This window comes from Notamacropus eugenii, chromosome 1 (assembly GCF_028372415.1).
Source record: "Notamacropus eugenii isolate mMacEug1 chromosome 1, mMacEug1.pri_v2, whole genome shotgun sequence".
Classification (NCBI taxonomy): Eukaryota; Metazoa; Chordata; class Mammalia; order Diprotodontia; family Macropodidae; genus Notamacropus; species Notamacropus eugenii.
Window position 1 is genome coordinate 78,524,979 of NC_092872.1, and position 15,233 is coordinate 78,540,211.

The 15,233-nt window shown below is 40.9% G+C and overlaps 1 protein-coding gene across 4 annotated transcripts in view; it reads left to right on the forward strand.

Annotated features, from left to right (window-relative positions):
* The first annotated feature begins 4,025 nt into the window (after window positions 1-4,025).
* UNC13B (unc-13 homolog B) overlaps window positions 4,026-15,233 on the forward strand; it is a 344,899-nt gene continuing 333,691 nt past the window's right edge. For 3 of the 4 annotated variants that reach the window (XM_072606660.1, XM_072606674.1, XM_072606666.1), the window contains exon 1: window positions 4,044-4,368. In XM_072606660.1, the coding sequence (XP_072462761.1) occupies window positions 4,347-4,368 (22 nt within the window). In that variant the 5' untranslated portion in view covers window positions 4,044-4,346. Of the gene's footprint in view, window positions 4,369-15,233 lie in introns of all 4 variants that reach the window. The other variant, XM_072606704.1, reaches the window with a different exon arrangement.

A 15,233-nucleotide genomic window follows, 5' to 3' on the forward strand; every position in this document is an offset into this window, starting at 1 on the left:
GGCAGCAGATTTGTGGCAGTACCTTAAGATCTTTCTCCGTCTTAGGATGATTTTCCCAAGATTTTCTTTTTTGAAAGAGATATTTGTTATGCCAGACTCTCTTAGGGACCAAGTCCAGGCAAATGAAGAAAGAGACATATTTTGGAAGTGGCAGACATGTAGGAGAAGCTGGCTCCTTCCAATCTACCTTCCTAGAGACTTAGAGAATTATCCCTTGGGTGAGATTGGGACTTCTTTTTCTTAGCTTAAGGTGAGATACCTTGTTTCCAGCAGCAGAGCTCATTCATGCTATGTGTTTATATTCTAAACAGTGTTTCTTTCTGATTTCTGTTGGATATTTGCTTAAATATATTGGTTTACTTGCTATTCACTATTTGTGATGGTCTTTTATGCAAGATGGGAAGCATTTGATGGGAAGAAATCAAACTGGTAAGTTTAAGCAAAGTTTAAGGAGGAGTGGCCAAGGAAGCTAGAGGCTTTTATTTTCAATGTTTTACCTCTAGATAAGAAATATTTAGGAGGGCATATAGATATAATTCCAGTTCAATAACCCTCCCAGAGATTGGGGAACAGATCTCAGTTGGTGGTACTCCAGGGCTTACTCACCTCTCTCCCTGGAGGCCATTGCCAGTCATCCTGACACATGTCTTGCCACTGGACTGAAGGAGAGAGTGAGGCAGATGACTTTGCACAGCCCTGCCTCATTTAAATCCAATTCACTTGCAAGTCAAGACATCACCCTCCTGATGTCATTGATCCTCTTCCAGAAAGAAGGATGAGCAACTACAACAGCCTTTCTCCCTAGCTATTGTGCTGGCTCTCTTCCTCTCCTCAGAGGGACTTCAGACCTCAACTTATATCTGAGCCACATTTATACAACTATAACCTCTGTCCCAAAGTCCATTAGCATAGGACTCCCTCCTCATTGGTGGAGATGAATGTCCTGCCCTGTGTGAGGAACAGGTCAGAGTTGCCCTCTTCAAGACTTCTCAAACTTCAGGTTTTCCTTGAACTTTGAGGCACTTCTGGCTTCCAACTTTAAGAAAGAAGATGGAAAGAAGCCAACCACTTTACATTGCTGAAGGAAAGGACTCTGGGAAAACACGAGAGGAGGCAGCAATCTCCATCATATCTCTATTCCCAGCTAGATACAGTAGAGCCTTCAGGAAGTTTCCCCTTTGGGTGAGATCCAGAACCCTGTCTTGATTGAGCTGAGTTTTCTTGCTCCGAATAGGACAGCTCTTTCACCCTGCATTGTCTGGTTTATGTTCTCCTGTGTATGCCTTCTTTGATTTTTGTTTTGCTACAGTTTGAATAAATGAGTTTTCTTTGCTATTCACTATGTGTGTTGGTTGGTATTTGGTATTCCAACTGGTATTTGGTGGGAAACGGGGCTAAGCCTTGGCTATGGAGCTTGAGGTCCTTCTTTCCCCCAATAATAATCAGACAGAATATTCAGAAGTTAGATTGAATTATTATTAACTATTAAAGGAGCAGATAGATATAATTTGATACCCCCTCTTTCTGAGGAGAGCAGAATGACCTCTGGCTCCAAATTCCTGCTTTTCATTCTAGCAGGAATTAAAGTCTCCCTTGGAGAAGGGTAGGGACAGAAGAGGCTGGAGATATCAATTCTGTCTCCTTTCTGAGACAGGTGGTTCTCTCTAGCTGCAGATGTCTTCTATACAACCAAGGTGGATATACCCATATGATTATATGGGCAGCATAAACACTACATAACAAGCACAGTCAAGCAAAATTAATTCACACCTTTGCCATGTCCAAAAATGTATGTCTCATTTAGTTCTTTAGGTCTGTTGCCCCTGTGTTAGGAGGTAAGTACTATATGTCATTATCTGTCTTGATTTAGATGTATAAATCCATGTATATGTTATCTCTTCCCTAACATGTAAGAAGCTGTTCAAGATTAGGGCTATGTCACCTAGAGTGCTGCAGTAGCCTTTAGATTGGTCTTTTTGCCTCACTTCTCCCTACTCTTAATTCATCTTCCATACAGCTGACAAAGTGATTTTTACTAAATTGTAGGTTCTAATAGGTCTCTGTCCTGCTGTATAAACTCTATCTTTAGGACTGAACATAAGGCTCTCTATCTTTAGGACTGAACATAAATCCTCTGATGAACATTTAAGGTTCTTTATAATCTGTCCCCTTCTTTTCAGTCTTAGAGTAGACCTAGTCTAGATGCAGTGATATAGGTCTACTTGCTTCTCCTCAAGTGGGACTCTCCATCTTCCATTTCCTTGCCTTTGAATGATTGTCTCTCATCTCTGGAATGATCTCTGTCATTACTTATACTTGGAACTCTGATTTTCCTTCAAGTTTCTGCTGAAGTACAACTACACTATAAGAGGCCTTTTCTGATTCTAGAATTGTTAGTTCTCCCCCTCTCCACCTCCCCTCACTCCAGGAATTACTTCCTATTTACTTATTCATATACATGTTTTCTTCTAGGAAAAGGCAAGCTCCTTGAAGGAAAGACACCTTTTGTCTTTGTATAGCCAGCCTACTGCACTGCCTGGTACATAGTAGGTGCTTAATAAATGCTTGTTGAAGGGAGAAGAGGACAAGATACAGCCACAAATAAATATAATTCAAGTTAGAACACGAGAGATGCCACCAGAGAGTTCCAAAGTGCTGTAGAAATTCATGAAGAGTAAATGATTTACCTAAGGCGCCACAGTCTTTATAGTTTTTCAATAGGGAAAGAGGAGGTACTTCTTTCTTACCATTCCCCAGACAGGGATACAGAGGCACAGAGAGTGGAACATAACCTGGTCAGGCCCTCTCTGCAGGAAATCAGAAGTCAATTTTTCTTTTTCCAGGGGAGAATATTTCTAGGGGTTTCTGAGCTCTCTCTGTTAAAACAAATATTGCTGAGTAAGTATGATTATCTACTCCTTCAGCCCTGACAGGCGTGGAGAAAGGAAATAAGGAGAGTTTACAATATCTGAACTAAAAGGGATCTAGTTCCAGTTGTGGAAACGGAGACCCAGAAATGTGAAGTGATTTCCCCAGCTTCTTCACTGGTCCCCAGTCCCTGAATTTTCCGTGGTACCATGTTACTTCTGCCAATCATTTTTATATTTTATTTTTTGCCTCACTGCTTGACCATTTTTTTTGGACTAAATACTAACTCTCCGAAGCGGATAGAGCACTGGTCCTGGAGTCAGGAAGAACTGAGTTCAAATTCGACCTCAGACACTTATTAGCAGTGTGACTCTGGGCAAGTTACTTAACCCTGTCTGCCTCAGTTTCCTCATCTGTCAAATGAGCTGGAGAAGGAAATGCAAACAACTCCAGTGTCTCTGCCAAGAAAACCTCAAACTGGGTCACAAATCGTCGGATCCGACTAAACGACGGAACAGCTTCCTGAGAGCGTTATCCTGAAGCTGGTTCTGAGGGGGATGGGCCGTCGTCTCTTCCGTTATTCCTTAGTGCCAAGGCACCTAGGAACTTTAAGGAAATGCACCTGTAGAGAGAATAAACCCCGCCCAAACAAAGGCGACAAGCTGAGATTCTTTCTAAAGCCTGGTAACCGGCCTAAGGGAGGGGGTGGTAGAAGCTCCATCCCCGAAGTGGGCGGATCAATGGACTGCTAGGCTCCTCCTCCTCCAGGTGAGGGGAGAGACTCCACCCCTCTTTGCTTTGGAGGTACGCCCCTACCCTAGAGAAGCTTGGGGGCGAGTGGGCCGCTAGGGATGAGAGCATGTGCGTGTGCATGTGTGCGTATGTCTGCGTGTGTGTTTGTACCTGGGCTGGTTCTTCGCCGAAGCCACACCTACACGGTGAGCCATGCAAGACCCTGCCCCTGCCCTGCCAGACCGGCCGCCCAGGGGGCGGGGCAGGGCAGCCTTGGGGCGCTGATTGGTTAGGGACAGGGTGGGCCGGGGCGTGGTGGCGGGGCCCGGACTCCGCCGGGCTCTGGAGCTCAGCCTGGAGGAGGGAGGAGGGAGGAGGGAAAGGAGGAGGGAAGAGGAAAGGGGGGAGGGGGAAGGGGGGAGGGTCGAGGTGTGGGATAGGGCGCGCTCCGCCGGCTCCCTCCTCCCTCCGAGATGGCGCCGCGGCGCCTGCCCCCGCCCCTGCCCCTGAGCCTTCAGCCGGTGGTCGCGGCCGCCCGGAGTCCACTCCGCTTCTGAGGCGCGGGACCAGGCGGGGGGCGGATCTCGGGGAGCAGCCGGCACCGCCCGCTCGGGGCGGGAGCCATGAGGAGCGGCCCCAGCCGGAGCCGGGGGGCCGGAGGAGAGCGGTAGCCGGAGCGGCAGCGGCACCTGCTGAGGCGGAGGAGGAGCGGGCAGCGGCGGCTCCGGCCGCGCCTCTGCCGGACCATGTCTCTGCTCTGTGTGCGGGGTGAGTGAGGCCGGCACCCCCGCTTACCTCCCTGTCCAGCTCCAAACTTAGCGGGGCTGGGCTGTTAGCCCCCTACTCGGACCCTTGGGGTGCTGGGCTACGGCGGCATCCATCCCACCTGAGGTCCTGGGGGGCGGGACTATTGTTGGAGACCCCTGCCCAGACCTCCGGGGTGCTGGGCTACGGCGGCATCCATCCCACCTGAGGTCCTGGGGGGCGGGACTATTGTTGGAGACCCCTACCCAGACCTCCGGGGTGCTGGGCTACGGCGGCATCCATCCCACCTGAGGTCCTGGGGGGCGGGACTATTGTTGGAGACCCCTACCCAGACCTCCGGGGTGCTGGAGTACCGTGGCATCCATCCCACCTGAGGTCCTGGGGGCGGGGCTGTTAGAGACTCCTACCCAGACCTCCGGGGTGCTGGGGTACAGTGATATCCATCCCCCCAGAGCTCCTGTGAAAGCTTATTGTAAGATTCTTTCCCCACTCCCACCCCATCTGAACTCCCGAGGGAGCTGAGAGATGTAAGATTTTGGCCTCTTACTGACCCCCATATGAATACCTGCAGCAAACTCTTATTATTATAAGATCATTCCCATCTGTACACTTTGGGGAGATAGGTTTTTGTAAACCCATTCCCTCCTCAACATCTGAACTTCGACCTCCACCCCCTTCAAACTCTTGAAGAGTTGTAAAATTTCCCCTTTCCCCAACTCTTGGGGAGTAGGGTTGTTATAGAGTGGCCTCCCAAACTGTTAGGGAACCAGGTTACAGTAGTTATTAACTGAAGTTTATATACTACAAAGGTTGCAAAGCATATTACATAATTTATTTCATTTAACTTTCACAACAGTCCTGTGAGGTAGGCACTACAGGTCTTTTACTGATGGGGAAACAGGTTCGGAGGTTAAATGACTTGTCTGTCCACAGTCACACAATTAGTAATTGTCCATAGTCATACAAATAGTAAATTTCAGAGGTGGGATTCAAACTTAGGCTTTATGACAGCTTGTGATATGTAGTCCCTTTTCCCCCATTAAAAAAAACAAACCAAAACAACAGACCACCCCAAACAAATTAAAAAAGGCACAGTAATTCTAGTGGAGTGGTATTTTTCATTCTTGTAGCTTCACTCCTGGAGAGTTAGAACGCTATTTTTTTCCTTTCCTGTTTCTTTTTAGACTCTTAGGGAAGACAGTTGTTAGTTACTGTCAGTTTCCTGCCCATTCCAAGCTTCTCTGTTATATTATTGTTGGCTAGTCTATAGCTGCATCTTTCTATGTCCTGCCTTGCTGTCCAGTGGTTGATGGTGTGGGCTGGGTCCTGGAGTGATTAATAAATTGACAAGGCTCATTTTGCATCATTCCTGCCTCCACCTTTTCTTTCTCCTTTCTTCCTCCCCTACCTTTTTGAAGAAATAGGAAAAAAAACTGACAGCAACTTTACCCTGAGCTTTATCTTTTTTTTTTTTTTTAACAATACAGCTGTTACTACTAGATAAGGAGTAGTATGACCCAGTGGAAAGAGCACAGAAGTCAAAAGAAATGTTTTGAATTCAGCTACCTACATACGTGACCTTGGGCAAGTAACTTAATCTCTGGGCCTTGGTTTCCTTATTTGTAAAATGAAGAGGTTGGACGAGTTGACCTCTAAAGTCTGTCCTAGCTACAAATCTACGATTCCCCCTCCCTTCCCTCCATTGTTTTTCTGGGTTTATACTCCATCTCTTTTCTCATTTCCTCTTCCTTTTGTAAGACTACAGTCTAGATTACTCCCTTGCATGATTTGATCAGGTGTTGTGAAAGACTGTCCTTTCTGGGAAGAGTGTAGGAAGGTGTGTTTTACTCTCAGTCCCTTCAGAACAACTCAGGGGATGAGAATCCCTGTTGTAATTTCACTAATGACTTCTGCTGTAGTGGGTACAGATATTAGGAGGTAAAATGTGCTTGAAATTATCCAGGATATAGTTTTTGGTTTTAGGAGGTTGTATATCTGGTTGCAAAAATCAAGTCACCTGTTGCACCTGGTCTTAATTTACAACTAAAATTTGGAAAGTTCATTGATAGCATTCATTGATAACCACTGATAGCAAAGACCTCCTGACTTATTCTGTGTTCAGAACAAGGGGCAGATAAGTGACTTAGCTGTATGAAATTTCCATTCTTTATTTCTTCATGGAACCTCTAAGTGAGTGCTCCATTGGAGAATTTTAGATACTGAAGTGTTGTTTGGCTCCTCTTGATCCTCTCCCCTCTGCTGGCAGATGGGAACTTCCCCCCTCCCCCTCTCCACTCTGCTCTCTCCCACGGGATTATTAAATCCCCATTAACCCAGTCCCCAAACTGGGCCTTGGCTATTTCTAGAGATTACATAACACATTGTGGTTTTTTTTCTTTTTCGTTTTAATCTTGATCTTTCATTGATGAGGATTTTGCTTTGATTTTGGTGTGTTTTCCCCTCAATAACTAGAGATTCTTTGTTTACCGAGAAGGATTACTGACATCTAAGCAACAAGGTTTGAGTCGAGAAGACCCTCATAGTGCACCCAGTTTCCTTTTGTTTGTGTTAAGGACGACAGTGACAAAAATCCTGAATGATTTGAATTAGTCTTATTCTCCTGCAGTAATTGTGTTGAGCGATACTACTTTAATTACATAAAGCTGCCTATGCCTCTAGTGATTATGCTACCAGAGATAGAAACAGGTTGCCTCAGTAGTAATCAAAGCATGATAAAACTAATTCTTATGACTGGATTATCAGGAAGAAACTTTCTTAAATCCTCTTAGATTAATGAGAAAGTCTTGCTTAGATTTCAGTTTTCTTTGGTCCCTAATTAAAGTTTAGCAATTCTTGGCATGTGGAAATTCTACCTTTTAGAGCACTTGGATTGTTTCCATTGTCACGTTATTTTATTTCTGTGCCTCTTATTTTGTCTTCCGTCTGGTTACAAACCTCTGTGTAACAACCCTGTGTCACAAAAGATTATTAGATTGTGGATCAAGTCACATTTGTATATAGTGATACAAATAGAGATCAAATATACAAATTTGTAAATATAAAGCTATATCTCTACATACAAATTAAAGCAGCTATCTTTTAAGGAAAAGGTCACTTTAATGTGTTACTTAAATATCATGGAAAAATGCTTTGGGAATGGAGAATAAAACAAAATTCCTTTCAAAACTCAATTATTATATTTAATCTTGATGGGGATACAAAGGACAGGCAGATGATGTAGTGGCCAACTTGTTGATCTTGGAGTCAGGAAGATCTGGTTTCAGATCCCACCCCCGCCACTAGCTGTGTAACCATGGGCAGGTCATTAAAAACTTCTCTGAGTCTGTTTCCCCGTTTGTAAAATGAGGAGTTTGGACTATGTCCAGTTCTAAGCCTGTACAGTGATAATGCTATGAATGTTAAGTATACCCTAAAAGCAACTTTCTGTGGTAATAGTACACAACTTTGGAGTAGCAGTAGTCAAATGCAAACAATAGCTAATTTACTGCAAAAACTAATTGAAAGTATCATCATTGTTGGTGCATCAGTTTTTGTTCAAGTATCCCCCTTAGATGAATGATGGAAGATTCCTTTTTCTTTCTACCCCACCCCAATTAAATCAGTCATAAAACCTTGTTGACTCTTCCTTCCATATAACTTCTGCCATCCTGTTTCATCCTTCTGGCCATGTATGCTTAGATGAAAATAATAGATTTGTTTAAAAAATAAATTTTTATTGACATAATTTGTATTTATCTAATCTAAATTTCCCCTGGACTCCCCACCTACCCACTTTCCCTTCCCAAAGAGTCATCTGATATGACATAGAATTTTTTTTTAAAGAACAGCTACAGTAGGCTTATAATAGCCCTTCTAGTCTTTCTCCAATTCATCCTGCACATCTAATCTGAGACAAGCTATTTGTTTGCCTTGGGCAAGGTTTGAAAGTTGAACTCCCCTGTATTTTAAAAGTATGCCCCCTGTACACTGTTTTCATTGAAAGATTTGAATCTTCACTGTAATACGTGACTTATCACAAAATAAATACCAATATGTCATTAAAACTAATTTTTTGGCACTAAAAGTGTGCATTTATTAAAATATATTTAAAAGCATATTTTGATACCCTTGGTAGCTACCTTTCTCGCTTATAAATAGTCTTATTACTATAATAAAATAAAGTGCCACATTCATGGTGAAATTTCCTTGCTCAACCTTTAATAGCTCCTCCCTCACTAGAGGGTTAAGCCAGTTTCTTAACCTTGGATTCAATCTGACCCCAAACTACCCCTCTAGTTTTGTTACCCACAACTCTTCTAGAGGAATTTTTTGCTTTGCCTTTATTGTCTATTCACTATCCCAAAGCCTGTCTTTTTAATTGTTGACTTTGGACATCGCTCACGTTATTTTCATAATGTGGAATCTTCTTTTAATTATTCTTCCTTTATCCAAGTCTTATCCATCTTTTAAGACAGTTTTAAACCTAACATTCACTATGTAGGCTTTTCTGACTTCCTCAGCCCACAGGAATCTCTTCTTTCTTTGAATTCCTATAGAACTTATTGTTCTACTTAGCAGTTAATCATGTGCTGCTTTTGATATACCTTGCATTGTTTTGTGTTGTACAGTATAATCTCTGTGATAAGGGCACTGGTTAGACCACGTATGGAGTTTCATGTTCAGTTATGGGCATCCCATTTTAGGAATGATATTGACAGATTAAAAAGTGCTCCAAGAAGGGCAACTAGGATGGTGGTGAAAATATGGAAGCCCTGGTATATCCATTTGGAACGACTGGAGAACCTGGAGATATTTATCCTGGAAAAGAAAAGAGGGCTAAATGGACATGATAGCTGTTTTGAACTATTTGAAAGGCTGTCACATGAAAAGGAATTTGACTTATTTTCTGTGACTTCAAAAAGCAGAATGAGGATAAATGAGTAGAAGTGCTAGGGAGGCAGATTTAAATTGAATTTAAAGATGCATTTCTTAATATTTAGAGTTGTCAAAGAAAAAAAGAATGAGCTGCTTTCTGGGGTTCATTGGAAATATTTAAGCAGAGTCTGGAGGACTATTTCGTTTAGAAAATACTCCTGCTTTTGGCGGGAAGTTTGATTAGATGATCACCACTGGCAAGGAATTTATATTTGTGTTGTGCTGGACTAATCCTTAGAAGCTGAAGATATTTATCTTTAACCACTCATTAAAAATACTTGTGTAGATATTACGGTAATTAGTCCTTTTTGGGTGCCCATTCTACTCACATGCTTACTTGTTGATATATTCCAAATGGGTGCAGGTAGGTGGTGGTGGTGCTATTGCCAGAGAGTTCACAGAGCACCAAATGGCACAGACAAACTATGAGGTGTTCTTACCTAATACTTTCACATCCTAAGGAGTCTCCAAGCAGCCACTGTGACTTTAAGTTATTATTAGTTCTTTGGGTGGTTTAATCTCTCCTACCAGATTGTTCAGTTGTCCAAGTAGAGAAGCCTTAATGTGAAGGAAATAGTCAACATTGGTGAATGAATATGTTTCACAATGTATGTTGATACATTGTGGAATGATTTTGTGACACTGCTTAATCTGAACAAAATTGCATCAGCATTTTCTGCCACAATATGGAATGCTTAGGGCCTGAGAATCCTCAGTGTTCTCCAGCTTGGGATGTCTCTTTTTAGAGGTCGTTTCTTTGTTCCAGAGCTGCAGATTCAAGCCCTCCAAGAGTCATTCTGAAGGTTAATGGGACTTCCCACAGTGAGATAGATACTATGTTGAGTACTTTTACAGGGAAGGTAAAGAGTTTGGGAGGAGGGTATTCTCAAGAAGTGTTGCTCAGACTCCCTGAGAGGAGGAAAAATAATGACCAGTGAGTACCACCTGTGATAAACCCATTTTTGTTTTAATTTAGTAAGTCTGAGAAGGCAATTGAATAGATTTGGTATTAATTAGCAAATTAGGAAGACTACATAAAACTGAGGTTATTTTGTGCTATTAGATTAAAGTAATTGAGATTATTTAGCTAGAAAAAGAGAAGAGTGAGGGAAAACTAAATTTTTTAATCAGTCTTGCACAAACACACCCAGTGTTTGTCAGTTTTTAAAAACTAGTCTGCCCCTCAGTGAATATTGAATGGTAATTGATCCAAGCAGACTAACAACAAACCTTTTAATTTTGATTACTTGGAAATACCTGGTAAGCAAATTTACTTGTGATAATTTATAGTAGGTCTGTAGGAGTGTATGTGTACACTGTAATGAAATAGTTCTTCCTATATGGTTGAAGATTGAATGGGATTATTTCTCTATGCTTACTATATATGTGGCATTATAAACTTGCAAGATGTTCTGGGTGAGCAGGTTGGATGGAGGGGTATGGATAATGTGGGGACTATAAGCCATGACTCACCATTTGAAACTTGGAAAAGCAGTGGTGCCAGCAAGGAGTTGGTGAAGATGTGAAATGTCAAATTGAACTTGGTGGGTGTCAGTCAGGGCTATCCTTGCAAATATTTAGGATTCATGGTATCTAGAAGCATATACTATGGAAGTGGCTCCAGAAGTGACACTAGCTTGAAAGTAGAAAGGAGCCGGGAGTCAGGATGGAGATTTTGGGAGACTAAACTGATTGGAGCAGTGGTTTTCTATCGAGGAGTAATGGGAAGTAGGGTTAGACAAGTAATATAGTATCAAATTATGAGTGCCTTACTGATAGAATAAGGGGTTAGTATTTGGTCTCATAGGCAGAGAGAAACCATTGTAGATTTTTGAACAGAGAATTTATTTGATGAAAGCAATGCTTTAAGAAATATTGATTTGTCATCAGCATGAGGAAAGAATATCAATCAGGTAAGATGTAATTGGAAAGAAGTGGACCAGTTGCTTAGGAAGACATGCCAACTGCTCTATTGGAACCTATTATATATAATATATACACACATATGTATTTATACATATATACACACATATATACATACGTGTATGTATACACACACATATATAAAATACACACACACAAATACAACTATAAAAAGATTTAGGGAGGAAAGACCTCCAGGACTATTATAGATCTTCTCTGGAGAAATTATGGGAAAGGCATGAGCAAGAATTGTTCAGGTTGAGAAGGTGCTGGTACATTGCAATCTGTTCCTTTGGAGGAGTACCCACTTTGACAGATTATAGATTCACTGAGGTAACAAGGTGTTGCTACCAGCATACAAAGTGGATCAGAACTGGGGGAAAACTGGAAGCCCTAAAATTTATAGCTGAAGAGATTTAGAGTAGACATGAATCAAAATTTCATGGTGAGCACTGAAATGGATTACAAAAGGAAGCTTTCCAAGAGATTAAAAACAAAACACAATAAGATTTATGCCCTTCTGCCTAGAATAGTTTAGGTGAAGCTTGTCTAGGTAAAGGAGTGATAAACTGGGATCACTGGCTGCTTGAGATGTTCCATCTTAGGTTTCTGTGAATCTGTTCTGTGGCTATCAAACAGTAGAGTATAGTGGAGGCATTTGATAAAATATTGTATTCAATTCAGTAAATGAATATTTCTTGTTACTTGTTCATTTTTCTGTTTGTATTTGTGGCAAATAAAATTTGATTTCCCTTTAGGCTATTGCTTGTTGTTTGCCTTTAATTCTCGAAGAGGAAGACTATTGCTATGCTCAAAGTATGAAGGTAACCTATTGGACTAAAGGGAGAAGAGGAATCTTGTACACAACGGAAGTTTGTGTTTTTGTTTGTTTTTTACCTGGCTGGAACTCAACTTCAGTTTTTTTTCTATGGATGATGGAATCAGGACTCAGTTTTCCATTTGGGTTTATATGTAAAGAATTTGAAATGAGGATGGGGAGGGAAGGGAATAAGCATTAAGCACCTACTATGTGTCAGGTACTGTGCTAAGCTCTTTACAAATATTATCTCATTTGATTCTTACAACAGCCTTATGGTACACTAATACTCTGTTGGTGCAGCTGTGAACTAATTCAGTCATTCTGGAGAACAATTTGGAACCATGCCAAAACGGCTATAAAACTGCGTACTCTTTGACCCAGCAATGCCACTATTAGTTCTGTACCCCAGGGAGATCAAAGGAGAAGGACCTCTATGTACAAAATATTTATGGCAGCTCTTTTTTGTGTTGGCAAAGAACAGGAAACAAGAGGATGCCTCTGTAAGTGAAGTGAACAGAGAGAGAACAGCAGGATATATTGCACAGATTATCAGCTATGAAAGACTTAGTAACCTTCAGCAGTGAAAGGATACAGTGATCCACCACAGCTCCAAAGGACTCATGCCGTACAATGCTATCTGCCTCCAGATAGGGAGCTGATGGACTCAACTTTCAGATTGAAGCATATTTTCCCCTTTATTTCTCTTGCTTTCTCCTCTCCGGCCCCCAGCATAGCTAATGTGAAAATGTTTTGATGTCTATGTATAATGGGTATCATTTTTCATGTCCTCTCAATGTATGGGAAGTTGGTAAAAGGAGGGAGAGAATTGGGAACTGAAAATAAAACAACTGCAACTACTCTATGAGCTAGGTGATATCCTCATTTTACAGTTAAGGCAGATAGGTTAAGTAACTTGCTCCGGGTCATACGGCCAGTAAGTGTCTGAGGTCAAATTTGAACTTGGTTCCTGGTTCTAGGTCCAGCACTTTATCCACTGTGCCACATAAAATGTGAATCGGGGAAAACATACTTGTCATAAGAAATAACAATTCCATATAAAAGAAAATCTAATTTTTATTTTTCAGTGGCTGTTTCTGTTACTGAGTTTTTACATAGTAAGGACTTGTTGGAGGCTCTAGAGACCAGATGCGTTTATAGATTGCATTGTGTCATTGGTCTTTTCTTGCAACTGTTTGCCTTATTAATTTCTCAGTGTTTACTTGTGAGTGATAAAGGGATGGTGGAAGGTAGAGGGCAATGAAGATGATCTGCCTAGCAACTAGGGAAAGGGTGGAGAGTAGAACATGTGAGAAGATAACTCAAGCAAAAGTGAGGTGGGATGAAGGTGGTCAAATTATTTAACTGGCTTATAAATTATTTCTATATTGAAAATGAGCTAGGCCCAGATAATTTGACTTTGAAAAGGAGATGAACTAGAGAAAGAAAATACTGCTTGTTAAATTATGGTAGATAAATATATCATGCAGATCTAAAGAAAATAATCCCAGTACTTCCTTTCCTAAATTGCAGAAGTGGGGCAATGTGGATATAGAATATTGAATATATATTCAGACTTGGTCATGAACTGGTTTTGAGTAACTTCTTTTTCCTTTTAAAATCTTTGTTACAAAAGTAGATCGTATATTTGGAGACATGATATAAAAACAAGAGGCATCAAGATGAAGAGAACAGGTGCTATTCTACTGCTTTTGTTAAGGATACTAGAATGCCTATCCAACACGATAATAACTGAGATTAATGTGGGAATCGGGTAAAAAATCCTTGGCAAATTGAGTTAAAGTGTATCTTGACTTTTCAAAGGCCTCACCCAGCCTTTGGATAAATCTCTGGCCAATAAGAAGAGTAAATATTGTTGATGGATTTATAGACCAGAAAACATCTGTAGAATCCACAAAATACGACATGTACCAAACTAAGCAGTGTGGTTTTGTGGAAGTAGGAATCGTTCCACTGCACAATCCACTTCCTCCGAGCTTCTATTTTCTTATCTGTAAGTGATGATAATACTTGCCTCATCTCACCCAGATAATTATGAATATTATATTAGGTAATGGATGTGAAAGTGTTTTGTGAAAACATGTACAAATATAAAGCTATATCATTACAGACAATAACAACTGATAATTTAAGCATGGTAATACACAGTGCTTCTTTGGGGAGAAAAATTGGAATATTAAGTTAATAACAGATTTCCCACTTGGTTCTACATAGATAAGGGCTGGCTCATCATTTGGAACTTGCAGAAAATAGTAGGGGAATTGGGACAAGTGTGGGACCAGGTCAGATTATAGTGATGTGTGCCACATTCTATGTGGTTTTTGGTAATTTATTGAGCCTTATATTAGGAATTTACAGGAAATGAATTTCTGGAAACTAGACATTGACTGTCATGCACCCCTGAGTGCTAACATTTTATTAATATCTATTTCTTACTTTACATTCCTTCATTGTCTTGTAAGCAGGTTGGATTACATTATGCAAGAAGCTCTACTTGCTACATTTGTGTATATCTTTTCTTTCCAAATGAATTGTAAGGTCCTTAAAAGTCTGTTTCTTTTCTTTTTTTTCCTATCCCTTTTAGTATCCAGTGTACTGCTTTGTGCAGAGGAGACTCTCACAAATGCTTCCTGAATAGGTAAATCACATGGTGAACAGGATGGTTATAGTCTGAGCAAAGTTATGAAAAAGTTCAAGCTAGTCTGCAGGACCCACAGCCTCCCATTTCTACATCTTCTTCATCCATCATCCTCTCCCTTACTTTCAGTCACTTCTTTCACTTATTATTTAAAGCACTTAGCAGACCTTAACACACAATATAAATGTTGTTGTTATTATTATAATTGCCCATTAAAACCCATTCACAGGAAGGGACCTGACAAACTCACTCTAAGGTATACCTTTTTCAGTGGTATTGTATTTAACCAAAAGACAAAGTTTTAAGCTAAAGAAATTGATCTCCTCCTATAGAGTCTCAGGCAGTAATGAAATCTGTAGAGAGATGGGTGTGGGTATATATATGTCTCTTTAGCTCCTTGAAAACATATTGCTAAACTGTTGTTTACTCTGCCTACACATAAGGCCAGTCTTGTATCTTAGGTTTCAAGGATTTAGAACTAGAAGGTTCATCTAATTTATTTTGTAATTTTATAGATGATGAAACTGAACCTGA